The following is a 27,775-nucleotide window of genomic DNA, read 5'->3' as shown; positions in this document are numbered from 1 at the left end:
AGAGGGCTTGCCTGGGCCAATATCCTTCATATTCGATCCGCTAAATGCGCCACGCAAAGCCTGCCTCAATTTCCCCTTACCCCACTCATATTACTAAAAAGTCTAGATGTTCTGTATGATAAATTCGACACCCCACTAAATCAGTCTAAAATTATTAGATAATGATAATAATAATAAGAATATAACCATTCTATAATTTTCTCATCGTTATATTTATTAAGTGTATATTTTTTAAATATTAAATGAGATAGTCTATTTTTTAAAATATATTCTAAAAAATCCAAAAAAAGTGTCTGCAAATTAAAATTTAAAAATAAAAAATAAAACCACTTAGCCAATCCATACAACTCAATCTGGGTTGCATTAAGTGTAATAAAAAAATTAAAAAACTGAACTCAATTTAAAAGTATTTTATTAGATTAAATGCCGTGTTTACAACCTAGAGTAAGGTGGACCATTCTCAACCCCAAATTTCGTTGAATGATAAATTTTATTTATTGTGTAAACTAAACATGAGTTTAAGGTTATTTATTGTTATTGTAGAAAAATCACTGGCAACGATTCAAATATCATGTTAATACAACTTTGGAGGTAGTTAATGAAAAAAACAATAATAAATGTAGTTTAATGAAAATATGGAATATTTTACATAGTCAGTGCATAACGATTTCATAATTTTTATTTTTTAAAATTTATTTTACTTTAAAATGGTGGGAGGATGCATGCTTTCAGTTTCTTATTTCTGATATAAAAAAACTATTTTAACCCTCAAAAAGAAATTGTCTATTACATCAGTAATCTGATTACTACATATGAATATTGCATGTATATACAAATCTATATCTTCTCTCATTGTAAAGTAGGGTACGCAGACCACAAAATTAACATGTTTTAGCACCAAAACCAAACTCTGAGGGTGCTATTGCTCTGGCTAGCTTTTCTGTTTTTGCCTTTCTTCTACTTAAATAATTACAAAGAAGAAACTACCCTTATTCACTACTCACTATTGCGAAGGTGCTTCCACGTGAATTTCATCATTTTCCACGGGGCTAAAACTCACTCGTTTCTGCAAAATCATAGCAATATTCAAGTAAGAACATACAAAAAAAAAATCCTTCATAATCAAATGTTAGCTTCTTAATGAATCACTAGGAAACTGCCACACACATTCTAACCTTTCTTTCTTCTTTCTCGTTATTTTAATAGTAGTAAACGAGCAGTACTGTCATTGAGTGCACATGTAATACTAACAAAATTGTAAATTATTCTTTAGTGGCGTGTTTGATTTTTCATAAACTTCCAAAACCCTGTTTGTTTCCCTCAATGCGACTTCCTTTTCATTCGTCATGCTAGTGTGTTTGGTATTGTTTTGTTTGAGACAAAATTACGTTTCAAGTCTTCATTCTAATTTTTTTTTAATTGTAAAACCAACATGTTATTTTTATAATCACTAAAAATGCTTTCACTTTCAGTGCAAATCAACTTACTATTTGTAGAAATTCTACCTCGATGCAAATCAACACAAAACAACTATTAATGGCTTCAAAGTTCACCTTGAGTGCAAATAAACTTGTAGCAAAGACATTAATAGAACTAAATATAGACTTAATACGAATTGGAGTTGAATATACGTTATAGTATAAGTATTGATATAAGTCAACTTATTAAAACAAAGCATGCCTTTCAAAAAAATAGTTTAACCCGTATTTGTTAAAAAGGATAAACATTTGTTAGTATAAAGATGAGAAAAAATTCAAGTTGTGAAGTATGAACGCTTAAAAAATAGTTATAATCCCACGAAATCCGGTGGAAGAAAAGGACCGTGTCTAAGGAACCACATGGGATTTCGCGCACGTCCATGTCGCTATTAACCAACTCCTTAATTAGCGCCCGTGAACGCAAACAGCCAAACACACGAAAGTTCAACCCACTTTCAAAGATTCGTGACTCAAAATATAATTATAATTATATAAAACATTTTCAAGTTATCATCTAATCATTTCTCACGAATAATAGTTATCTCAAAGGGATTAGTAATTATGACAAATTAGCGTAAAGCATTTTTATATTATTATCTTATCATAAACCAGTAGTGCTAACGAAGCAATCCATATATTTATGGTGTACTGGAGAAATCAAAATAATATTTATAAAGTTAAAAATAGATCACTTCTTAAGCATAGAAATGAAAAAGTAAAGATTCAACGAATAAGTAATTGTATAAATACATGATAAAATAATTAACAAAGCAGTATAAAGAGAAAGAGAAATACATACCCCACGTGGTTTGTGAGTGTGATGGTGCAGCGTCCTCGCGCCACCGTCGTCTGCCGCTGCAGCGGCGGCGGCGGGCTCGCGGGCATTGTTTCCCATGTACAAACTTATGATTTTCTCGGCCACCTCGGAGCCGTCGGTGCTCTCCTCCATGAGCTTGTCCAAGTGGGCCTTGGGGAGCCTCATCTTAACCCTCATGGGCCCATCAGAGGCGAGATTGGGGCTGGGCCTGACGAGGGTGAGGTCTGAAGCGGAGCGTTTGGAGAGCATCAAGAGGTCGAGTCTATCCTTAGCGTTCATGCCGCGGATACCACTGGATCGCACCCTCCTATGCAGCGCTGTTTTTTCCTCTTCGGGCTGAATCTTGGGTAATTCAACGAGGAAGTAGATTTTCTTGGGCTTCAATTCGTGGTGAGGCTCAAGGGGCTTGGCCCGAAGGCCGAAATGTTTGACCGCTTCGGATTCGAGGAGAACGTGGCCGGGGTAGTCCTTGACGACGTCGTTTGCTCTGGCTGGAGTTTTGAGCTTCAACGTTTCTCCATCCACCTTCATCACCTTTGCTTTTCTACTCCTTCCTATGGTGTTCCCCATAGCTCTATCTCTTTACTCTGGATTTTGTGTTTGGGTTTTGGAGTAGGCGAAATTGAGGTAGGTGTTTTCTTGCCTGACCCAGTTTTGTGGGGCATTTATATGGGGATGCTTTGGTAGGAAGCGGTTGACAAAATCAAATTTGAATGATGGAGATGCATGTGTGAATTGGTGGAATCTTGAAAATAAATGGTTAGTTTAGTGATATGAATGGTAAATAGTAGTGGGAAAACTTTGGTTGTTTGGGATAAACTCTAGTTTGGTTGGGTTATAAGAATAGTTGTGGGGTACCCCCAAACTAACCTTTCCTTCTAATCAATCTCCCATTTCAGAAAAGAAGAAAAACAAATAAGCTACCCTCATATTCTTTTCATATATGCTTTCTCTACCTCTTCAACCAACTTGGGTTTATCACATACACCATGACGTCGCATTTTCTAAAAGCCAAATTATCTTTCCTATCCAAATAATTAACATCTCTTTCCTTTTTCTCTATTTACATCTCTTTTCTCCTTTATATATTAAAAAATAACTTTTTTTTCTTTTTTTTTAGCTTTTCTGAATTAAAGGTGGACTTTTAAGTCTAAATATGTCCATCCAACTCTAGTTAGGATAGACTCTAAATGACTCTGAAACCATATTAAGAAGTGAGTAAGAGTTTCTTGATAGGTAAAAGAAGAATAAAGTACATTTTTGTATTAGGATTGGATTACCTTTAAAATGATTCATATTTATTAATTTTTTATTACTGATAAAAAAGAAGAAGTGAATTTTAAGTTCAACTAAAATCCACTTATAAGATGAGGTTTGTACTCATACTTTATATCTAAACTTAAATTTAATATTATGAATTATTTTTTTTATAAAGAATTGGAAATGTTTTAAAATATATATTAATTAAATAAATAGCTTTAAAATCAGAAGTTGATTACATATTTAATTATTTAAAATTAAAGAATTTTAACTTTATATAAATAAGATTAGTACTTTTTCATATCATTTTTCTCTTTTTGACTTCATGTTTCTTTTCGTATCCTTACTTTAACTCCATAGATGTTGAGAGATTGTCGACCTGATTTTGATTAAAATATAAATATTGAGTGGAGGTTATTTAAGTCATATTTCCTTAATTTTATGTGAGACATTCTTGAGTTAAGGTTGAGATATTATTTACTTAAGTTTAGTTGAAGTATTGTCGGTTTAATTGAAAATGATGCGTCATTCAACATTATTTTTTCGATTAATGTTGGTACAAATTTATTTCAAATTTGATCATGATTATTCTTCCATCACTATTCTCTATTAGTATAAATATATTTTATTTCTCAACTGAAATTATTTATCAACGTTAATGATACTAATTTTAAAATGATGTAAAGCAAGAATTTTTAAGCAAATATTTTTAGTTGATATTATTTTAGTTAAAATCTATAATATTATTTCTTATTGATGTTTGTTGAGTTGAAACAATAACTTTTGTCTACATTATTTTGGTAAGTAGTAACTGAAAGGCTCTATCAAAAAAAAAAAAATTGAATTATATTGTTCAAAATAAAGTAGTAATTTGACTAATTACAAAAGAAATATGTGAAATACAAAATTAAAAAAGAAGAAGAAGAAAATGTTAAAATGACTATTAAAAAAAGTACAAAAAAAGAGAGGAAAAGTTTTCGCAATACATACACACTTTAGAAAGTCTAACCTTCTAGTGTTTCAATTCATAACATAAGACCAATCCAAGCGCACGTGAAATAAGTGAATAAAAACTAAATTGTAGAGAAAGAGAAAAGGTGTGTATCTTTAGTTTGTTTTGGAGAAAATGAATTTGGAAAAATGATAAAAATGAGAAAGTTTATGAAATACTACACTAATGTGGATTCAAACCTAACATGATTATGAAAGTGGCTCATGGTCTGCACCATAACCATTCTTTATGGAAATGATGTACACACACATAGATCTATCCTTATCACTGCTGCTGCATCATCACAGAAAAGGTTACAGGGTTTTCCACACCTAAGCATAAACATTTTGTTTATAATAATATTTTTTTATTAATTATTCAATTTTTTTTTTAATTTTTTTTCTATTTCTCTGCTTATGTTATTGAAGTGCATGAAAAATTTAAATGTGAAGTTAAAAGTGATTGATTGAGTTAAAGTTTGTCATACAAGCCATTTCCTATTGCTAATACGTAGTCTTCTAATCAATGGCTGTCGGCGTACGGAGCTCACACTCACATGCTTCTGTCTAATGTTGACCTTCCAATGTTTCTGTTCATTTTTATTTTTTTTTATTATTTTATGTTTCTTTTTTCTTATTTAAACAACTCTACACACACTTGTATATTATATTCCATCTTGTATAAAAAAAAATTGTGATGGCATCTTATATAAATTTCATTATTCAAAATCTTACTGCTTAATGCACTTTTAGGTTTACTTAATTATTTATACAGAATGGAAGTTGTGCAATTAATATATATTATTCTTTTTCTGCTCTTTATCTTTCCTTCGTAATTAGTAGGTACATAGACAACATTCTCTACTTTACAAAGATTATTTAAAGTTAAACAACCAAATAAAAACTAATTTTTAGAGATGAAAATAATTAATTGCAATAGTAATTAAATTAGAGACTATTTTGGAAACTAAAACAAAAATTGGTTTCTAAATTAGTTTATATTATTTTCTATTATTGTTAAATAGTTTCTAAATTGGTATCTAATTAGTAACCAATGTTTTATCTACCAATTATTTAGTTTCTAAATTTAGTCTCTAATTTATTTATCTACCAATTCTTTTGTTTTAGTTTCCAAAATGATCTCTAATTTAGTTACTATTGCAATTAATTATTTTGGTCTCTAAAAATTAATTTCTATTTCATCATTTTCTTGTAGTGAACACCATTTTAAAAAAAAATTATTGGAGTAAAAAAATGTAATGCTGCTTATTAAACTATTGATACTTAAATAAGTACTTAAAAAAAAAAACTCTGAATAACTGAAATTGATAAAAAAAAAAAATATAATGTCAAATTAAACACTTACTTTTTAAATTTTAGTTTTAGAATAAAATTCTATATAAAATGTTAAATTTATGCTTGATCACTTAATTGTTAAAAACAAAATTAAAAACAGATCACAGAAAAACATTAATCACTAGACTAGACAAATTATTTGATCATATTATCATTTTTATTATACTTATTATAATTAATATTGTAATTAATATTATAATTAATATTGTAGTTAATATTATAATTAGCATTGTAGTTAATATTGTAATTAATATTATAATTAATATTGTAATTAATATTGTAATTAATATTATAATTAATATAATTATAAATATTATTAATATAATTATAAATATTATTAGTATTATTATTAATATTATTAGTATTAATATTCATATTATTAATATTAATATTATATTCATATTATTAATATTATATTAATATTGTTAATAATATTAAGTATAATAAAAATCATAATAATATTAAAGAATTTGTTTGTATAGTTAAATTTTTTTTAATACGGCAAATTTTATTTTAGCTTGACTTCTTATTATTGAAAAAAATGACCAAATCTGACAAGTCTTCTCAATGCTAGTTCGTTTGAATTATTAGTTAGAAAGAACTTTGAACATGTTAATGAGTAAGAGAATTTTCATCACCTTAACTGAGACTTCCATTAATAATTTGTTTTTCCGATTATCATTTTGAATGTGAAAATAAAGATTCATATACCAAGGTTTTTATTGAAAACGCTGACAAATTCAGAAAGTTTGTTTTGGCCCAATTAAAAAATGTTTTAGTAAAAACTAATGAAGTTTCTTCCTAGTTCTTGAATCAATCTCAAGTTGCTTACTAATTCAATTCAACTCATCGTATGTTGCATGGTCGTTATAGTTGTCTCCATCTCAATGTTGTTATTAGGTACATGAAATTAATGGGAAATGTTAGACAGTGGCAAAGAAAAGTATACGAATTCACACGAATTTGTTACTATGATTCATTAATTTAATGACCAATCCAAAACTAGTAATTATTCACTACTTCTTCCATTTTTGTGTTTGGTTATATATATTTCTCTTTATTATGGCTTTCTTATTGTTTCAACGGTGTAAACAAAATACATTTTCCTTTTTTTCTTTTCTTTTCTTCCTTCTTAACAATTACTAAATTTAATTTCACCAATGCACACACTAATCAACCTTATCCCTTAATTTTCCAGAACGTTTTTCTATAGCCTATCTACATATCCAACGCATTCCTAGTTGTAGTATTTGGAGTAACAGGGGAGGAGAATAACAAATATTTTATTCAAAGAGTGTTGTTAAAGAAAATAATGTATATCAAATAGGAAAAGCATTAAAACTTGTTTTAAGCAGGGACATTAAATTCATGGGTAATTTCTCCTCCGTAAAAACCACTTCTATACTGAAATAAAGTCGTATTTTAAATATATATATATATATTGTTTCTTTTATATTAAAAAATTATTTATTTTATTTCAGGTAAAAAAAAATATTTCAATTTATTTTAATTATTTGATTAATAAATTAACATTAATATCTGAAAATAAGAAAATATGATGACATAAAAATTCAAAGAATATGAAAAATATATTAATCAAATTATTAAAAACAATTTAAAAGAATATGTTGATATAATTTTTTTTAAAAACATATAGTATGCGTTTTGAAAAAAAAGAGGTCTTAACTTCTAAAAAATTATTAAAAAAACAGAAGTGCAGACGTATACGTTTTAAAAAAAATCGTATATGAAGTGCATGATTTCTAAAAAACAATTAAACATATAAAAAAGTAAAACAAAATAGAAGGATAAAAAGAAAAAGTAGTTGATCCTATATAGAACTTCTATAAAAATTGAAGTATTGTATCTAAAATAACTTTTTTAAATATAAAAAATTATAAACAAGAGTTTGTCTTTGTTAATTTAATTTCTTCATTTTAAAGCGTGCTTCCCCAAAACAACTTGTTCATTTTTATTATTTTTTTAAAAACAAAGCCTAACACTCAAAACATAAACAGCTTAAATAAATCTCTATAAAATATAAGCAACGGTAATAATTGTCATAGTTGATTTTTTATGAGTGAGGTAATCAGAATACATACAAACTTACAAATTATGTTTCTTTAATAAACTGGTTAATTTTATAGATTAATTACCAAATTAAATAAAATTTTAAAAAGTTAACGGAATAGATAAGTTAGTGTGATCTTGACATATTACAATGTAATTATGTGACACAATTTTAATTAAAATCTAATTATACTAAAATGATATATTTTGATATCACTTCACTTCAAATACATTTAATGAGTTCTTCACAAAAAATTAACATCACTTGTATTTTAAAAAAATTTAAAATTTTATTTATTTTAATAATTAACCTATAAAATTACACTATTTAAATTAATACTATTTACACCGAAGTTAAAAGCTACTGGCATATATAAATAGCATAATATAAGGTGTATAATAGAAAAGACCCTCCTTCCATAAATCGTGCTTAGGCTTCCATGAAGATGCTTCCATCCACACAGTAGCATGTCTATACACCAAAACCAGAATGCTCTAAACTAGAGATGCCATTGCAGGATCTTCCAAAACCAGAACCGAATGTTCATTTTTAACCACACTCTTCTTGTGGTTGATTGTTGCTACAAATATAGATTAATAATTAGATTCTTTACTTGTGTTTATATCGAATGCAGAACTAACTTTAGAAATGTTAATGCACCAAAAAGGTCTTTGCCTCATCAAAAGAAGATGTTCAAGTCGCATGCATGATTACGCCTTGTGCTTGCACTTTTAACTCCTGCCTAATGGACAAAAAACAAAAAACCAAGAAAATACGTACACTAACTAACTTTAAGCACGATGAATTACTTTGAGAAGTTTTGGATGTTCTTCCTGATAGTGGTGGTTGTTGGACTACTTGGTCTCATAGAAATGGAATTGTCTTTACGGAAGAACAAGTAGATTTAGCAAAAGTTATGGATTATAGAAGGTTAGGTCTTCATCTTAGTTTGACATCATGAGGACTTACTATAATAGTATATCTTACTCATATATACTTTTCATTTTCCATAAACATGTTTCAGTAAAAAAAGAATTTGTGAAAAGTTAATACTTATTATCGATTAACGCCTTGAGTTTTTTATGTTGTTAAGATTCAAAACTCGTGTATTTAAAAAATCATTAATTTATTTATTAGAAAACTATATTGATTACATATGTACATCTTTTGGTTAAAAGAAGATCAAAAGAGAAAAGTTAAAATATTTTCACTTCGAATTAACTTGAGTTTGTTACTCTTCTTTTTTTTCAAATGTTACACTCCGAAAGAAATCATAGCTAGAAGCTAGCTCCATTTGTAGAATATCTTTTGCATTAGTCTTCTGGTAGCTGCAACCACCACTCTTGAGATAGCATTCACATGGAAAACTGAATGGAAATTCTACCGACTACTTAACTCTGATCTTAATGGATATCTTGCATTCATTGAGATAACTTGATTGTTCATTGTTTCTTTGCTTTTGGCCATATATGAACAATATCCCGAACTATTTATAATCAAGGACTATGTTGCAGGAACATGCACACGAACCTAGTTTAGGTCATATACAAAGGACACTTTTTCCATTACATGAAATGTAAAACTTATGTTAAATCCTCCAAGATCTTCCCTCGAATTTCCCTGTCTAGTATTGTAGTCCTTTTGGTGTATTTAATTCGACTTATTTTAAAGAGATAATAAAATCTCAAAGCTTCTTTTTAAGTGCTTTTAAAAAAATGAATATGTTTTCAAGATTATTCTGTAACAAGCATGCACTACTACTACTGGTAATAACTTGCCAACATGTGCTAACAGTTGAGATCTATTTCCATGTCCAGTGTCTTGGTGGACTTGGAATTTTGTATTGCCTTCTCTTCCAAAGCACCAATCATAGACGAAGGTAAAGCAATTGTTAGGTCAAGATTCAAAGTAGGTGACGAAATAATTGCTGATTCTTCTTCTCTGAAGGAAATCCTATGATGGGTAGCAGCAACTGGGAAGATAGGGATTCTGTGGTCTTTGTTCATGGACTCGGTATTTGATGCACCCTCTGCAGAAGAAGAATGAGGAAAAGAAAAGCTTTGGTGTGGCTTATGGTTATTTGGATCAATTCCCATCTTTATTAGTTTTCTACGGATGTGAGAATTCCAATAGTTCTTCACCTCATTGTCTGTCCTTCCAGGCAATCTTCCAGCAATGAGTGACCACCTATTTACAAACATATGCATCCAATTATAAAGTGAATTATTTGCCAAAAATTTCTAAAAATGTCATATGATAGTTAAGAAATCAACCACTGAAATTAATTTCATTATAAATAACGATAAGAAAGTATTAATAAATTATGGATTCTGATTGTTAATGAAAAAGTTCTAATTCAAATTTCTTAACTGATATAGTAAGTAGTATATATATATGTGGCTATTGAAGTTACCTGTTACCAAGGAGGGCATGGAGTTTGATGATAAGGTCTTCTTCATCTTCAGCAAAGATTCCACGTTTGATATCTGGTCGTAAGTAGTTTAACCATCTCAGCCTGCAGCTTTTGCCACAACGATGCAACCCTACAAATGGTTACAAAAATGGTACTCTAAGAAATTCTTCTGTATATAAGAAATATTTTCTTAATCATAATAGTTGAATGAATTTCCATTTAATGAAACTCTTTCTTCTTTAGAGCTTAGAATCATTCAAGAGTCTCAAAACCCTCTTGAGATTTCAACTCTCTCCAATGATAAACCCTCATGAGTAGAAGTTTGAAGCCACTTAATTGTGTGGGAAGGAAAATAACACTAACCAGCAGCTTTGGGAATGGAACGCCAACAACCCTCACCATGAACTCTGATGTAGTCAATGAGCTTTTGGTCTTCTTGCTTAGACCATGCTCCTTTATTGATGTTTTCTTTGTCACAACAAGGTTTTCTCATAGTTGTTTTCGTTTTGTAGGTTGTGATGAGAGAGAGAAAAAAGGGAATGGAAGGTCTGACAAATGGCAGAAGAGAGGGTAGATGGATATGTATTTGTAAAGGAGAGAGGATGAAGGATATACATTGACTTGGACTGGTGGTTTTGCTGTGTTGTTGGTGGTGATGGTGGTGAATGGTGATAACTGTGTGTGAAATGTGTTGTTTTGTTTGAATTTTTTTTTTTGGGTGAGATGATAGGTTAAGGGCATTTGGCCTTGGTGTTCTTAGCATTCCATTGCTTACCGTTAAGTAAATGTCGTTGTCATGAATCTATAATATGGTTGTTATTGGGTCCAATTCACAATTTTCGTACTAATTCGAAGAACTTGTGGTGTCTATATTGCTTTTATTTGGAGAAAGTAACGAATGATATGCCAAATTTTGGAAAAAGACATAGATAACAGGAATCAACCGTTCAAGACCACTGTCTGCATGTCCTTCTTCGATGTTTTGGTTTGGATAACACCTCCAAAATCTCAAGCAACTCTAAAAGATATTTCCACAAGTTTATCTATATCTAGGAATGGGCAAAAAAGTCTGAATTAATTGAATTCAACTGTATCTAGAGTGCATTGAACCTTTACGAAGTTATTGATTTTTTTTAAAAAAAAAACAAAATTGTTTTCAAATATAACATTTAAAAATTGAATTGTATTCTAATAAACTTTTAAAACTGAAAACTGAACTTAATTTAAATTGAAATAAATTTGTTAAAACATTTTTTTACTCTCTTTTTCTCTTCTTTCATCTTTTGTTTTTACCTTACATAGTTTCGTAAACCTACAAATGCTCTTTGTGAATTTGTCGATAACTTGTGTAAGAATGCTTTGGTTGTTATAAAGTTGTTCGATCTGTCTAAAATAGTGTTGCTCAATCTGTAACTATGAAAGTGTTGTTGTTCTAAAGTTATTTCCTGTTATTGTTTAAGGTTTTCAATCTTTATTTATTTTTCATTTTTTAAAATTTTTGTTTTTTATTTTCAGTTTCAATTTTCGTTTTTTATTAAGAATGATTGGTTTTTAATGGATTTTTTTTATCAATGTTTTCAATCTTCACGTGGCTAACATTCTTTCATTGGATAAATATCCTAGTCTACACGGTGGTATATTAATGAACACTTTATTACAAGAATTGACATAATTGAAGGGATTGAATATAACAAGAGATGTATTATTGGGAATGCTAGAGGTTAGCTTGAATTTGCACAAATCATCTTCAAGATTAATTGTATCAATCGTCCTCTTGGTGGTGGTGGTGATGTGTTGTATCACACACTTACTAGCCATGAACAACAACGGATAATGCATGAAATTAGTTAATTTGGAAATAGAGATCAAATTAAATTTTAAATTTGTTAGATATAACACATAAGTGAGAATAATAAATTCTGAAATGTGTATGATACCAGAATATTTAACAATGAATTAGTTTCCATTGGGGAGACTAACAATGATGGGTAAAATTTGTTTATATTCACTATATGAATCAAGATAAGATGCAATATGCTCAATAACACCCGAGTCAAGAAGCCAAGTATTAGGACATAAGGATATTGAATAGTTACGGATAACCTATTTGCCTAAGATAAGGTAATCATGACTTGACCAATATATGCAACAGCTCGTATTATTTGTTCACTATGATTTATGAATTCAGTTACCATAAGAAACATATCATGAATAACTCTGAATATTTTTTTCTTTTTCTTGTTGAATAATTGTTTATAGTGCAAACAACAAGTAAAATACTTCCTACAACAAAATTGGTTTTAGGAACAATACCAAGTTGATTAATCGGAGCACTTTGTGTGGAGGAAGAAGATCATGTAATGGGTGTTTGTTGCACTAAATTCATTAGAGTTTGATTGTTGTGAAGTTAATATCAATTCTGAAATTTTTGCATCCTATCTTTAGTTGCTATTTTTATAATTGTGTTGTTAATGTTAACATAGGGTGCCTTGTACAAATGATGCCCTACTGGATATCCATGTTTCTTGTAGCCTTCCACCTCAGTGTGGACTGTGATTCCACAATAAATGCATACTTTTTTGCTATCAGCATGTGAATCTTCACCATTACTGTGAGAAGTTTGACCCCTTTTCCCTCTATTCGATGATAAATTTTTTAGATAATCTTTTTTCCAACAATGTTCAACTGTATATTCATTCTTTCAACAATAACTACAAAGATTTCTTGAATAAAAAAAGCATTAACCAAGTTGAGATATTTGTATTAATTGTTCCATTGAATTTTCTTTCTCGTTGAGTATGTAAGAGAACTTTATTAATTAAAGGAAGTCGGTTCATCATTAGTATATTAGACCTTACATTACTATATTGATCATTCAATCATCTCAAGAATTGCATAACTTGGTCTTATATTTTCTTTTGTTTCACAGTTACAAGAGCATCACGTGAACAATGTTTAACACAATTACATATTGGATTTGGTCTACAGGATTCTAATTTATCCCATATCACCCTTAATTTTGCATATATACTATAATAGAGACATCACATTGTTTGACGAAAGCAACTTCTTGCAAAAGTTTTGAGATGCTCAACAGATTCCTTTGTGAATATCTTGATTTCAGGTCTTTTCAAATATCAATAACTTTATCCAACAACAATATACTTTGTCTTATTGAAGGTTATATCAAGTGTATCAATCATCATATCAACATATTTTTAGAATGTTTCCATGCGACATGCAGAGTATGATTAGGTGTTGATTGCAGTAAAGAACCATCAACAAACTCAATCTTATATATTATTCACACGAACTTCATGAGATAAGAAGAGCAGAAATAGAAGAGATTGATTGATTCTCATTTAGATGTACATAATATATATTATGAGGATTAGATTCATCGAATTGGTCAAAGCCATGGAAGAATGGAACAATGCTAGTATTAGGATAAGACAATAAAAGTGCACAACAAAACACTTCAATACCATAAAAAATTTGTGACATGCCATATTAGTAAGAATTTCACTCATATATATAATATTGATTATATAAATTATATATAAGAATCAGTTATCAGATACTAATTGATATAAGACTAATACTAATTAATTTATAATAATATGTATTCTTGTCAAAATCGGAACTCGTGAGACACCTACTTACTCGTCTCCTTTTTTTTTGTCCTCTTTCTCACTCTTTTCTCTCCAAAAAGCCCTCCCTTTCTCCTTCTCTTCCCCTTCCTTTTATCCATTCTTTCTATGCCACTTCATTTACCCCATGTTCTCCACCTGGGCTCCACGTCCTCAAATGTTCTCCTCCAGTCTTAATCGTGCTTTGCCTTTGACTAGTCAGGTCAACGTGGCATGCCTAGTCAGCAAACGGATCCTTATTTCTTGCTTGGGTCGTGGTCGGTATTTTGACCGATTTAACTGGATTGCTCGGATGGGACACAACCCCTCGGCCTCCAGCCGAGCATAGCTAGGTGAAGAGGCTAACATACCTAACATACACATGTTATCTCCGCGCGGCTTGTGTTGATAGGGTTCAACACCCTAAGTCCTCAGAACATTGAACCCCACGCTACATGTGTCGCGCAGGGGTTGGCCTTCCCTTCTTGGCGCTTTCGCTTCCTTGAGAGGACAAGACTCTTATGACAAGACTTTTATCCTGACTTTGACCACTGGATACTATTCAGTATGGGTTACGTGTCATTTTTTTTATGGCTTGATTCGTTCGTTTCGAATTCTGCCAAGGGGATTCTTTAACATTCCACATTTCCACTGCTAACTTACTTCACATTTTCCTCCATTCGCTCCAAACCATAGTTTTCGTTCACTCTCTGTTCCAACGTGGTTTCCCTTGTGATTGCCATTTTAGGTACGTCTCCGTAACTATTGATACTTACTTTAGCTTTATGTGGTGGTGGCTTTAGTGTTTAGTTGTCTTTTTCGTTGCCCTACACCCTCTGGTTTTGCTAGTGTTCATACCATTTGTATCGCCTGTTTCTGGCTTTTCCTAGTTTGTTCTTTTGCTCTTTTAGACTATGGATTACTCAGCTCTTTATTGGGAAAAAAAGGATTTGCTTAGGGAGACTTCTATTTACACTTCTCGCGAGATGATTAGGAACCTTCGTGAGTCGCATAGCTTGAGTAGAGTTCACAAAAGATTCGTCAAGGTCGTTGCTTTCGAGCCCGACGAACAAGTTTGTAGGGACGACTATTGTGACTCCTCAAGGTCATTTTGTTTTTTCTATGGCATCGTTTTCATTAAATTATACCTGCATTTGCCCCTAACCATCTTCGAAAAAGAAATCCTCATTGAGCTAAACGTTTGCCCGACCCACCTCTTCTCGAAATTCTTGTGTCTATCTCTTGACTTCTTCATAGTCATGTTGTAATGCCAACATTGTTTCTATGATTTGTTGGAGGGTGGGCGTTTCGCCTTCGCCCCTGGCATGCTGGTGGATGTTCTCCATCTTTTGTTACCGTATCACTTTGCAGTCAGTACCTCATAGCTGGCAGGATCGGTTTTACCAAACCATGGTGGGTGCCAAAATGTTCTGACCAAGTTCGGAATTTCAAACTCGCCAAACACCTACTTACTTGTCTCCTTTTTCTGTCCTCTTTTTCACTCTCTTCTCTCCAGAAAGCCCTCCCTTTCTCCTTCTCTTCCCCTTCCTTTTATCCTTTCTTTCTACGCCACTTCGTTTACCCCACGTTCTCCACCCAAGCTCCACGTCCTTAAATGTTTTCCTCGAATCTCTTCGTGTCTCCTCTAGTCTTAATCGTGCTTTGTCTTTGACTAGTCAAGCCAACGTGGCCTGCCTAGTCAGCAATAAAAATCCTTATTTCTCACTTAATTCATAGTCGGTATTTTGACTGATTTAACTGGAATGCTTGGATGAACCAATATCATTTTAACTAATAATAAAGATAAGGCTAATAACATTTAAAATTCAAACTCCACTGATTAATTGGAATAGTTTGACTGTAATTTATGTATTCACTTCATATATACTTGTGTCTCATATTTTGTAGTAAAAAGAGACTAAAAATGTAATTTATCTTAGAATAAAAAGTGAGGGAGATGAGGAGCAGAGTTATATGTATTAATGAGAGGGATATGATGGATGATAGCAGAGAAAGTGATGAAGAAGTTGATGTCTCCAACCAGACAACGTGACTCATATGAACACCTTCGTAGACACGGAAACAACTTCTTTAGTTCTAACCAAAATATATATAAGAACAAACACCTTCATTATGCTTCAATCATCAATCATGGACTTATACCTAACTCGGTATATATAACAAGCTAACTCAACAACAAGTCTCATCTGCACTTCCTTCTTTATGTCATAATACTTTTATTATTATTATTATCTAATATCATATCTTATAAGATAAACACTGTGATTTAGATACACACATTTATAAATAATTTGGTATATCAAACAGAAAGTGAACCCTAAAACGGTATAGGTTGAGATCACAATTAAAAATAAGAATATTTTATTTTAGTTAAATTTAAAGTCAACTTCTTAAACGACTATCGTAAAAAAAATAACAATTAATTATTTAAGAATAATTACTTTCTTTTTCATTGCTGCGGCTTATGCACATTGAACGAAAATATTTGAATGGAAACCATTTTTATAGTGACAGAAGAAGTAGCTTTTCAGATTTCTCTAGATTGATTATATATGCCTTGCTGCCTAACCCATCACACCCTTCTAAATCAAAAACTTAGTTACAATTTCATTAAGTAATCAAGTGCTATAATTATTATAAATATAGACTTATCTGTGAGAGGTAAAGGAAAATTTAATTAGCAAGCATCAGTTAAGATTTCAACTTTACAATAATCATTGATTTGATATAATTAAATTTAATTAACCTAATTGCACTTGGCAAGAATTAAACTTCTCGCATTAATACTATTTATTACATTATTTTAATATTAATTTTGATAATGTTGATATGAAATACTAGCATGCTATTAATTTTGAAATCTATGGACTGGGGTGGCGGGATAAAAAAACATGTGACATTATCGGTTTTTCATGTTTAATTTTTAAATTAATTTTATATGTATGTTTTACAAGAACATATAAACCAATATAATATATATCAATAAAAATAATTAAATGTTTAAATACAAAAGTTACCATTTAATAATAGCTAATTCGCGTATTGCAAAGAATTTTAAAAGAGACATTATATTTAAACCATATAGGTTTCGGTTTATACTAGAAAATGAATAATTTGAATTAGTATATGTCCGAAAAATAGAAAAAAAAACATATAAAAACCGTAAAAAAAATAGAGACAATTTAACCAATTTATAAAATAGTGTAATGGCTTTGAATTGTGTTACCATTTATAGAGGTCCCATATTGGTTTCACTCTTGATTATTTGTGGCCAAAATATTGATGAATTTAGATAGAGCTATTTTTATAATAGCTCAAAATGAGTTTAATTTTACATTAATTAAAAATAAAAAAAAGTTGAATAATATATAAGAAAAAATAACCACATGTTATTATTTTATACTTTTTTTTAGAGTTTTAGAGTTAAAGATGATGTGATACTCTTTTATATATAGTATGTTTATAGTTAATTGACGTCAAATCTTTCTAAAGAGAGTAAATGGAGATAAAAAAAATTTGGAGAAATTTTTTATGGAAAAAATGCAAGCGAATCACATAGTCACGAATCAACTGCAAAAGGTAAACAACACAAGATTTAAAGTGGTTTGATCGTCAATGGGCAACTAATTAGGTTTTCATTCTATTTGTTACAATTTTATTACAAACACAAATATCTCTTAAATAGAGATTATAGAGGGAACACAATAATTAAACTCACTCACTAAATCATGGTATCTAATCAGTTCAAGACATCTGGTTTCACATACAACACTATCCTAAATACTAATATATGTGTTATTGAACTCTAGTTTTGATGCTAAACATAAGATGAAAAGAAAGGAAATAAATGTGTAGTGGTATTTTGTCTTGAATGCGTTAATGATTAATATATATTATGTTGGTGAATAATGGACTGGTAGGTTAGTCGCAGTTCAACGTCTAACGGTCTTACTTTGTTAAAAGTAGATTCAGATTAGATATCAAAATCGCTTTTCTGCTTTGTGGTGAAGAGTCATTCAATTTTGAGAGCCTCATTTCTACCACCAAATTTCCAACTTATTAATTATTAGTTGGATCAAGCATTCACTTCTAACACGCCAAAAATTAAGAACAACAAAATTCTCACAATTGTGTTACATAACATTTTCTGTAAATATTTTTAATAAAATAAAACAGTTTTCAGTCAGTTTATATAATTATTCTATGTTAAATTTCTTTTTAAGTAATTTAAACTTACATATAAACTATTTTTAAGTTATGAATCTATAGTTTCCATTTAACATAGTGAAAATTATGATAGCATTGTTAAAACTATGGAACTTTTATTTTTTTAGCCAAATTTTATAATTATTATAAATAAGAGTGTTTTTGATTTATCTGTTCTTGTTTAGGAGATGTTTTAGGGTAATTCCAAAATGTTAGTCGAAATGAAGTATAAAAAAATGTAAAAGTGTGGATATGAAGTAAAAAGAGGCAAAGCATATCTGTGTGTGATGGTGAGATTAAGCATGTCTAGGTTCTACCATGGTTTGACCTTATTGCCAACATTCCTGGCATCTGTGAAGTGGTTAAAAGGACTAAATAGGAGGACTCATGTCACCTACTTCTAATCCATCCACATCTCAATTAACTACTTTTTTTTTTATGTAGCTATCCTATTTTCTGCCACTTCCAGCACTGTAGAGAAACAGCAAACACTTTGATGTTTGAAGGATTTATGGTTCTTGTGGGGGCAGTCATTTTACTGCCATAATTGAAGGAATGGTGGTTGGAAGCGATACAATATCATGTAAAAACATGAAGAAACGATTTTGCCAAATCGTATGTGTGTGTGTGATCACAATAGTAATAAAGAAAATTACTATAAATATTTAAACAAACTTAAGACTTGTACTTTTCACTTTCTGAAATCAAACTTTCACTGTGCAAACAAACAAAGGGTATGTACAAAAATTCAAGATTTGAAAAATCAGGCTCAACGTTCAATTCTAATGTAATATATTTTATTAATCTTTTTTGCATATTTTCCTTCTTATTGTATACTATGTATAATAGAATTCTTATTTTAATCTGACAATTGCATTGTTTCTTCCTTCTATAATGGATACTTCTCTTGGAAACCGCTTGCAAATTAAATCAGAACTTACAACTCCACAGTAGATGAATTAAATAGGTCTGTACACCGTAAAATATTTAATTACCTTAATTGTGAAATATTGTAGAAATAAAAGTATGCAAATGACCTACTTTTGAGTGCTTGTATAACACTTTAATATTTACCCAAAGCATTCAGTACAAGAACTCAACAACAATAAAAAGACAGATTTTTGAAAATGTAGAATATTTATACACGTAGTACAAATCCATCTCTTACATCATCCGAGTCATACTTTTTCTGTAGCAGATGTTCTATTGTTTATTGCCCTAAACCCTTTAGCCATTTGGTTGATAGTTAGTAATGTTCAGAAAAAATACACGATTATAAAACAAACATGTAAGAAAATAAAATTTAGATCAGATCAAACGTTAATTAAGCTCGAATCGAAAATGTGTAAGAGGATCACACAAAGAAACACACCAACAACTTCAGATTACAGCATAGAGGAACAGAGAAGATTTCATAACTACGGGGGAAAAAAGGGGGGGAAACGGCATATATTTAGAAACAATAGTTAGACAAAGATAAACAACTAATAGAGAAATAAATAAAAAAACAAAGAATAGAGACAACTAAGATTGATGATAATCAACAGGAAAAATGATGCAAAACTAATCCTTAAGCACTAACTACAATTTGATATCAGTCAATATATAACATTGTGCATCGAAGTGAATGTTGCAATAGTTTTGTGCAAACAAGTATCCGTTAATCTTGTAGTAGGGCAGCATAGTAAACTTCTAGTAAAATAGTGAGAACACTCGCCAAAATGTTTCAACAAATTTATAATGGAAAACAGTTTAGTACAAACATAAGAAATAAACACTCCATTCCTAACCGATTCAACAATTTAATAGAACCTAAAATTTGTGGCCACTACTGATGAGGAAGGATCAAATCTATCATGACAATATACTCACAAAACTACACACTGTGAATGCAAATATCTAACTAAAAATAAGAAAAAGAATCATTGATTTTATATGGATTTGATGACCCTAAAGACCCTACCCAAAATATGATCGTAATGCAACCAGTGGACTGTCGAAAATTAGCATTTTAGTGTAATTCAAAAGCAGATATCCATACTTTGCCATAACGAACACATTCATCAGCTGAAACTGTTAAATAAATCATTGAACTTTAAAACAATTACTTTTCTTTTCAAATTACATGCAATAAAAGATTTACTCTTCACATCTTCTCTACAAGCAAAAGAACCATTCCAACAGTATTCTTAAACCTTAGAAGCACGTCAAACATGCTCAACTGTTTCCCCTACTTAATATGATACAATTGTAAAGGACATGTAATGTAATTGAATTGCTTTCAATTTGTAAAAAATCACTTGAACTATATAAATTCAGAAGGCGAATTAACATCGGGTTTTACATCACCTAATCCACCTCCATGATGCAAAACCTGAGGAGGCAATGCCCCTAATCCATTACTCAATCCATCAGTTCCAGACCCAAAAAACTGGCAAAGGAGCCTTGCCATGATCCCAAGAACCTGCATTTGATTCTGGCACGCCTCAACATGCATCTGCATCATCTGCTTCTCATGCTCAACCTGCATTGCCACCATCCTCTGCCTCCACTCCATCTCCTCCTCCTCCATCTTCTCCTCCACGCGCTTCCGCCACCGCCGCTCCGCATCCAGCTCCCGCTCTAACCTCATCCTCTTCTCCAGCTCCCCCCTCGCCCACCTCAACTGCCGCTCCTCCAACTCCATCTCCCGTTCCTCCAAACACTCCCGCCGCCGCTCCCGCCGAAATTCCACCTCGCGCCGCTTCCTCTCCCGTTCCGCCTCCACCTTCTCCCGCCGGAACTCCCGCTCCCGCCGCCTCTCCTCGCGCTTCACCACCGCCTCCCTCAGCTCCACAACGGAGCCCAACTTCCTCACCTTCAAAACATCCTCGTCTTCATCACCACAGTCCTCCTCCTCCTCCTCATCATCATCATCATCGGAATCGACCTCAAACCCTAATTTAGCGGTGGTGAGGGGTTTAGGCGATTCCAACAACTGCACGTCGCCGAAGACTTCTTTATACTTGAGAAAATTCTCCCAGTGATTGTTCCCGTCCTTCCAATTGAAGTGGTGAGGCGCGAGGCGAATCTTCTGCTTGACGCCGAGGTACTGGTGGCGCATGTTCTGGACCTTGATGGAGACGTCGCGCCAGGACCACTTGAAGGGGAAGGAGGAGGGGTCACGGTGGTGGTGGACGGCGTTGACGTGCTCCGCCACGGGCTTGAATTTCTTCTCGCGCGTTTTGAGCTTGGCCAAGGTCCCCGAACGGAGGAGGTCTGAGTATTTGGACAGTAGGGTTTGCTCCTCCACTTCCGACCACTTCTTCCGCTTCATTGACAGTGGATTCCACTGAGATTCCTTGATCGATTGATTGGTCGATGTAAAATGGATTTCGTTGAACTCAACGCAGAAGCCACCTTGCTTTGCTTCGACCCTCTTCACACTCTTTTCTTTCCCACAAATAAAACCCCTTCAAGACAAGCAGAGTGAATTCAGTGGGTCAACCAACCAAACTATCCTTTCCCTTTTATACTTTACATCTTTTAATTACTATTAAATCCATAATCTACACATTTCCAAATTCTTTTTACGTTTTTTAAATTTCCTTCAAATTTTTAATTTTTTTTTTATATTGAACTTTAGTTTGGACACTTCTTGCATTGAATATGATTACATTGAAATTAAAGGCATGTTCATGAGTTAGAGCACTTGCATTGAAATTTTGTAGGCAAAATGTTCACATATTTTGTTCTATACTTTTGTCATTTTGATTAATCCAAGAATTCAAATAATCATTGGATCTTTAGTATGTGTTTAATTTCACGATAGAATTTAATTTTATTCGTATCAAACGAAATTTTCGTAAATATGATTGTCACATGAAAATGGTTTTGCTACCAAACATATGTTTGACTAAAAGTAATAAAAAACAACGTTTGTGTTTGATTGAACAATGTACGTTGAGTTTTACATCAAACTTGCTTTTAAGATAGAAAAAATGAAACTTGAATCTCTTCACTTAAAACCAGTGTTTGAAAATATGTTGTTGTATGTATGTTAAACCTGAAATTCATGTCTAAAGTGATAAAAGATGCAAAAACTACAATCATTTGCTTCACTTAAAACACGAATCAAATTTAATGTAATATAATTCCAAACTCTCACAAAATCAATTTTATGAAATTAATTTCATTCAATATCATTTCTTTAAAAGGGACACCAAAACTCTCATTTGATTGGTCGGTTAGATGGTTATTGTTAATTTGTTTCTCCTGTATGTGTGTCTAACATGTAAATATTTCGCCTTTGCTTTGTCGGCTCATTCCCAATTTCTGGCACCGAGTAACAAAATCCACAAGTACATCCCCGAAATTGCCATAAGCCTTCAATCAACAACTTTTGACGGTTGATATCTAAACTTAAATACCAATTTCACCTCAAACAGAAATGGAGATGAATGCATAAAATGGTGATGGGTCAATTAACAGATATGCAAAACCTATTATGAAGCCTTTTTATTTTATTATGTTTTTTTAATTGTTGGACAATTGAAGAAAGGGCATTTATTCTTACATCTCATAATTTCTTGGATTTTTTCCTATTCATTTTGGAAGGAACATTTTGGAATCTAGAAGTACATTTAGGAAAGCCTACTTAGAAAATCAATGAGGTGATGAAAATTAAAGCTTTCAAAAGACCAGCATTGTAGGATAGCCAAAAAACAATTAAGGAAATTTATATATCTATCAAATATTAATAATCAAAGGTAATATAGGTAACCACCGCTAGGACGAAAATAATACATTATAAATCTTGGGCTCAATACGTGCTTCGACCACAACTCAATCATATCAATTGTAGCACTGTATTTACAGAAGGAAATGATAGGCAAACCAGGAAACCAAGAAGTCCTCTAACTGAATTTGATGCGCGTGTCATGAAACAAGACCCTCCCGAGCGATACTGGTCACACGAAGTACAGCTTGCGCACTTAGAGGTGAAAGTTTTGACTGACAGAAGCTTTCCCAAGAACTCATCTCTGGATGCTCATTCACACTATGATCGTTGGCAGTGTGATCATTCATTGCGTGCTCATTGACAGTGTGATCATTGATAGTCTGCTCGTTGATAGTGTGCTCCGTGACAGTATGCTCGTTGACAGAGGATACCATGAGATCATTAAATTTCTCATACACATTTTGAAGCTCAAGAAGTAGAGCTCGAGCTGCTTCCCTGGACTCAGGGAGCTGGTCACTCAACTGCGATGCAGCTACTTGGATCAATTTGTCAATCCCATATGTCTTTATGCCTTCTGCACCCTTTTAAATAAAAGTTCAAGGATATAAAACAGCAACTGTTAAGTAATGCTCCGAATCCAAATTGCAAAAATAGGCTGGTCATATATATACCCTTTCTAGTTCACTAAAATCCTTCCAAATTCCAATTAGATAATATACTTAAATACCTAACAGTCATTTGAATCTTTTATAGAACCCCCCACCCACCCCCCTTTGTCCAGTATCTATTGATAACGTAAATTTTATAAAAATAGCAATGAAATATAATTGAGCTTCATATACATATATAACTATCTAACCAAAGAGCCTGAAAATAATTTTGAAAAGAACAATACAAAGAGAGAAACAGACGAACGAATATATATTTTCTTTACAAACAATTTAGTAGGTCAAACAGATTAGAACCAAGCAAGAAACACAATAAATTTACTTAATAATCAGAGAAAACCTTTTATGGCATTACGTACACTGTCAATCAAGATAAGTGCTCCTCATCGGCAAAAAAAAATATCCTACTATTTGGTGAGGCCATGTTTGGCCATATATAAACAAAAAAATATTATTTATTGGCAAGATCATGACAAACCATTCTAAAATCATAAACATGGGAAGGTTTGTTGGATAATTTTGGACAAGCTGAACAAATTTAAGAATTCTACAATATATCCATAATCAAGGCAGACATTTGGAACTTCAAAGTCATTCGTGAGGAATGTTCTTTTCCTGCATCATTACCTAACGTTTTAAGTTTTATTTTTTGAAGATAAAATCACTTTGTGACAAAAGTCATTGATAAGAGCACGTCTAAAATCATAAATGTTTCTCATACCAGCAGTGGGACACTTCGAGAAAAGCAAATAGATGCCTTTGCACGGATACGAGGATTCTTGTTCTTAAGATATGGTTGCAATTTTGGCAATAGAGAAATAGGGGAAATCCATGTAGTCATTGATATCAAGGCTTTTTCAGCTGCCTCACATACAAAGCGTTTGTCCTGTGAAGCCTTGAGAAGAAGTTGTACTAGCTGCATTCACCATATATGTTTCAATAGAACATGTTAATTTGAAATAACACTATCAAGTGTATATTGAAATTCCATTTTGCTTAAATGAGAAAATTTATTAGCTGACTTACCAGAGGATCCAGTGAATCTATTATAAGATCATTATATGCGCTGAAAACGTCAGCAGATGTCATAATCGCAGTTTTACAAACAGCACTTCTAGGATTTTTCAGGGACTTTGCAATAGATGAGATCACATCTCCCCTGTTTACCAGATAGAATATGAATAATTTAATAAATCCAACTAAAATGCATAAAAGAATAATCAATGATATTTTAATTTAAAAACCATATTTTAATAAGAGAAAAAAAAGAGTTTGTTACTTACAGCATATCAAGCATTGCTTCCTTATGAAATAAAGATAACCGCCGTACGTTATTTAGTGTATCACAAACCAGGACCCAATCCTTTGAGTCAAGTCCAGCTAAGAGGGTCTGTAACAAAACCAAATAACTATTTTCACACGATACAAGTGTTGCATTTCTTAGATGAGTCTAATAATCAAAGGTAAATTGCTAAAAAGAAAAATGAAACACCCACATTATTTAAGCATTTAAGCTACACCAGTTTCAATGGTTATCAATATTCAAAACCATGCTAATTCCTTGACTCAATAAGTGGATAAAAAAATACCTTGAGACAAGTATCAATATCTTCTACATCATTCAAGTTCTCAGATTCAATGTATTCTACTTCTGTATTTACAACCTCCGCACCAGAATTAACAGTCACAGTCTGATTTCCATTAACAGCTGGAGAAACCAAGGAGGAAGAAGTCTTTTTCTTTTGCCGTTCTTCAATATTTTCATCAGCACTGTCTACAGAAGGCTTGGTTAAACATGTCTTACCGGAGTCCTCATTCTTCCTTTCAGTTCCAAGAATTGTATTGAGATCTCTAAGAGCTTTCTCTGACATCCCTGTCAGCTTTAGTCTGAGATCAAAAGAAAGAAATCAAATTAAACTCAACAATAAGAGGAGAGGTACTCAAAACACCATTTATTTTCTTAAAACGAGTTCAATGTAAAGAATGAATTTAACACCCAAAAACAAACTCACAAGTCAAGATCTGAAGTTAACGATAAAGGCATAGTCATGAAAATATGATGCACTTCCATAACGCTACCTCCCCACACCCCAAAAGAAAATACTAAATCTATTAGTCCATTGAATTAAAGTGACTCTTTCTCATTCTCAATTTCTGATTCGCGCCTAGTTTTCCATCCATCCCCAAACTTTGGTATTTCAACACTGTTATTCTTCTCGTTCTCAATCTCATTTATCCGATAAAAAGGCAAATAATCGAATTTCTAAAGAAATCCATTCTATCAAATGCCAATTCCAATTTTAGAATTGAACTTCACTTCAAGCACAACAGCCAGATACCAAGCAAATCACCACACGCAACACTCTCCACACAAAAAAATAAAGCACAATTCGAAGCACTAGACGTGATTCGCGAGCGTCAAGACAGATAAACACTGCATACAACACAGATCAAAACATTACCAAAATCATAATACAACGCAGACAAAAGCCATAAACCAACAGATTCAATGCAAAATTGACGGCGCACAGCCAAATCCCCAAAAAAATCTCCAAGAAAAAAGAAAATACAAAACAAAACAGCAAGATCTCGGTATATTCCGCACTACACTCCCCGAATCTCCATTCACAAACACTCGCATTTGAATCCTAAACCCTAACACCATAGCATTCAATTCGAATACAGAAAAACAAACGAGACAGTAATCGCAAATGCGCGCGCGGATCACTTCAATTACAGTAGACAGTCGAGAGAGAGAGAGAAAGATTACCAAATGAAGAGAGAAGAAGAGAGAGAGTGATCGGAGCAAAAATGCAGAGAATGCGATGAGTAGCTGAGAGAGTAGTGAGCGAGTTACGAAGACTCAGTCAACTCAGTGTGAAGAAGACGAAGGGAGAGAGAGAGAGAGAGAGAATTAGTATTTTAGTAACCGACGAAGGAACAGAGGTGACAGTAGTCGCACACCCAATACGACGGCGTATAAGGTGAACCGGACCGGGGCCGGCAAAATAGCGGGGCCAATAATAAATATAAATTGCATTTGCATTTGCATGTGAATGTGAATGTGATTGGCAGCGGAATCAGGTGAACCAAATTAATTCCACCTTTTTTTTCTCTTTTTTTAAATTCTTTTCATGAGGATTTAATTATTTACCTCAATCGTTTTTGTTGGAATCACCAATTGTTTATTATTTTTTAAGAATTTTAAATTTTGATTTTGATAGTGTTAATTAAAACGATGGTTCTTTCGAAATTTGAATTTTGGTATATTATCGTTGTTTCTAAAGTTAGGTAGCATGTTTCTCCAGCAATCAATGACGCTCCAACACGAGAAAGGTGTAAGTTTTGTGTTTTGAAATGATGCTTTATCATTTTGGACAAGGTTTAAATGATTAATTAATTCTGTTAAATAAAAATGCATATGCAGAGAAGTGTTAAGTGGACAAAGATTTTTGTGTGAATGTATGTCATCTTAAGGTATTTTTCAAGAATCAATTAATTATTCTTTGACCAATTAAAGGCTGTGTTCTTTTAAAATAATTTTTTTTTAGGCATATAGATTTGAGAATCATTCTTAATTATTTTCTTATAAGATATAATTATCTACCGGCTATTACAATAAAGATTAGATTACTATTTGACTACATCCTTAAATATTAACATTTATAAAATTAAAAATAATTAATTTATTGCCAAGTATACTAATAGCACTTTTTCTTAAAATTTCAGTTGAGTATAATGGGCATTCCAATAAAACACCATTTTTTTTAGTTTTCATTGCACGTAATATAAAGAGACGTATGTTTTTAAGTTATAATTTATTTTTGACTTACAATGTTTTCATACTCTTTCTTTTTCAAATATTCATATACAAATATTAAAGAAAATTTGTTGTAAATAGGTTAAACTAAGAGAATGATTATATTTTTTTTCAATCGGTGTTTTTTTTTTCTCTTTTCGAAATAATCTCCTAACTTTTCCATCACCCGATTTCTTGTCCTCGCATCCCGACACTGAAGTAAGATCTTGGTATTTGATCTTTGGTGTAATTAATGTGGTATGATGATGTACTTTATTTTCAAAATCTGTGACTATTTATATAATCATCATTGATCATTTATTATTGAGTCGGATTAGAATTTTGGA

General features: G+C 31.8%; 4 protein-coding genes across 4 annotated transcripts; all 4 read right to left on the bottom strand.

The window, feature by feature from the left end:
* Positions 1 to 759: 759 nt before the first annotated feature.
* On the bottom strand, positions 760 to 3,349 carry LOC137824004 (uncharacterized protein At1g66480). Its single transcript, XM_068629414.2, has 2 exons — positions 2,278 to 3,349; positions 760 to 1,066 (listed from the first exon to the last, which is right to left on the bottom strand). The coding sequence occupies exons 1-2, from the start codon at positions 2,863 to 2,865 to the stop codon at positions 1,004 to 1,006; spliced, it is 651 nt and encodes a 216-aa protein (XP_068485515.1). The 5' UTR covers positions 2,866 to 3,349; the 3' UTR covers positions 760 to 1,003.
* Positions 3,350 to 9,442: 6,093 nt separating this feature from the next.
* On the bottom strand, positions 9,443 to 11,088 carry LOC137827047 (transcription repressor MYB4-like). Its single transcript, XM_090294588.1, has 3 exons — positions 10,749 to 11,088; positions 10,386 to 10,515; positions 9,443 to 10,159 (listed from the first exon to the last, which is right to left on the bottom strand). The coding sequence occupies exons 1-3, from the start codon at positions 10,876 to 10,878 to the stop codon at positions 9,760 to 9,762; spliced, it is 660 nt and encodes a 219-aa protein (XP_090150714.1). The 5' UTR covers positions 10,879 to 11,088; the 3' UTR covers positions 9,443 to 9,759.
* Positions 11,089 to 20,306: 9,218 nt separating this feature from the next.
* Positions 20,307 to 21,736, bottom strand: LOC150025682 (uncharacterized). The gene has a single exon (XM_090294599.1). It carries the CDS (start codon positions 21,555 to 21,557, stop codon positions 20,547 to 20,549), a length of 1,011 nt encoding a protein of 336 aa, XP_090150725.1. The 5' UTR covers positions 21,558 to 21,736; the 3' UTR covers positions 20,307 to 20,546.
* A 1,198-nt stretch (positions 21,737 to 22,934) lies between these two features.
* LOC137824458 (uncharacterized) lies at positions 22,935 to 26,702 on the bottom strand. The gene is made up of 6 exons (XM_068630107.2): positions 26,400 to 26,702; positions 25,219 to 25,516; positions 24,913 to 25,019; positions 24,656 to 24,788; positions 24,351 to 24,545; positions 22,935 to 23,542 (listed from the first exon to the last, which is right to left on the bottom strand). The coding sequence occupies exons 2-6, from the start codon at positions 25,498 to 25,500 to the stop codon at positions 23,159 to 23,161; spliced, it is 1,101 nt and encodes a 366-aa protein (XP_068486208.1). The 5' UTR covers positions 25,501 to 25,516; positions 26,400 to 26,702; the 3' UTR covers positions 22,935 to 23,158.
* Between the last annotated feature and the right edge of the window lie 1,073 nt (positions 26,703 to 27,775).

Source organism: Phaseolus vulgaris, chromosome 8, assembly GCF_051622355.1.
Source record: "Phaseolus vulgaris cultivar YP4 chromosome 8, ASM5162235v1, whole genome shotgun sequence".
In the NCBI taxonomy this organism is placed as follows: domain Eukaryota; kingdom Viridiplantae; phylum Streptophyta; class Magnoliopsida; order Fabales; family Fabaceae; genus Phaseolus; species Phaseolus vulgaris.
This window is presented reverse-complemented; position numbering and strand designations above follow the sequence as displayed.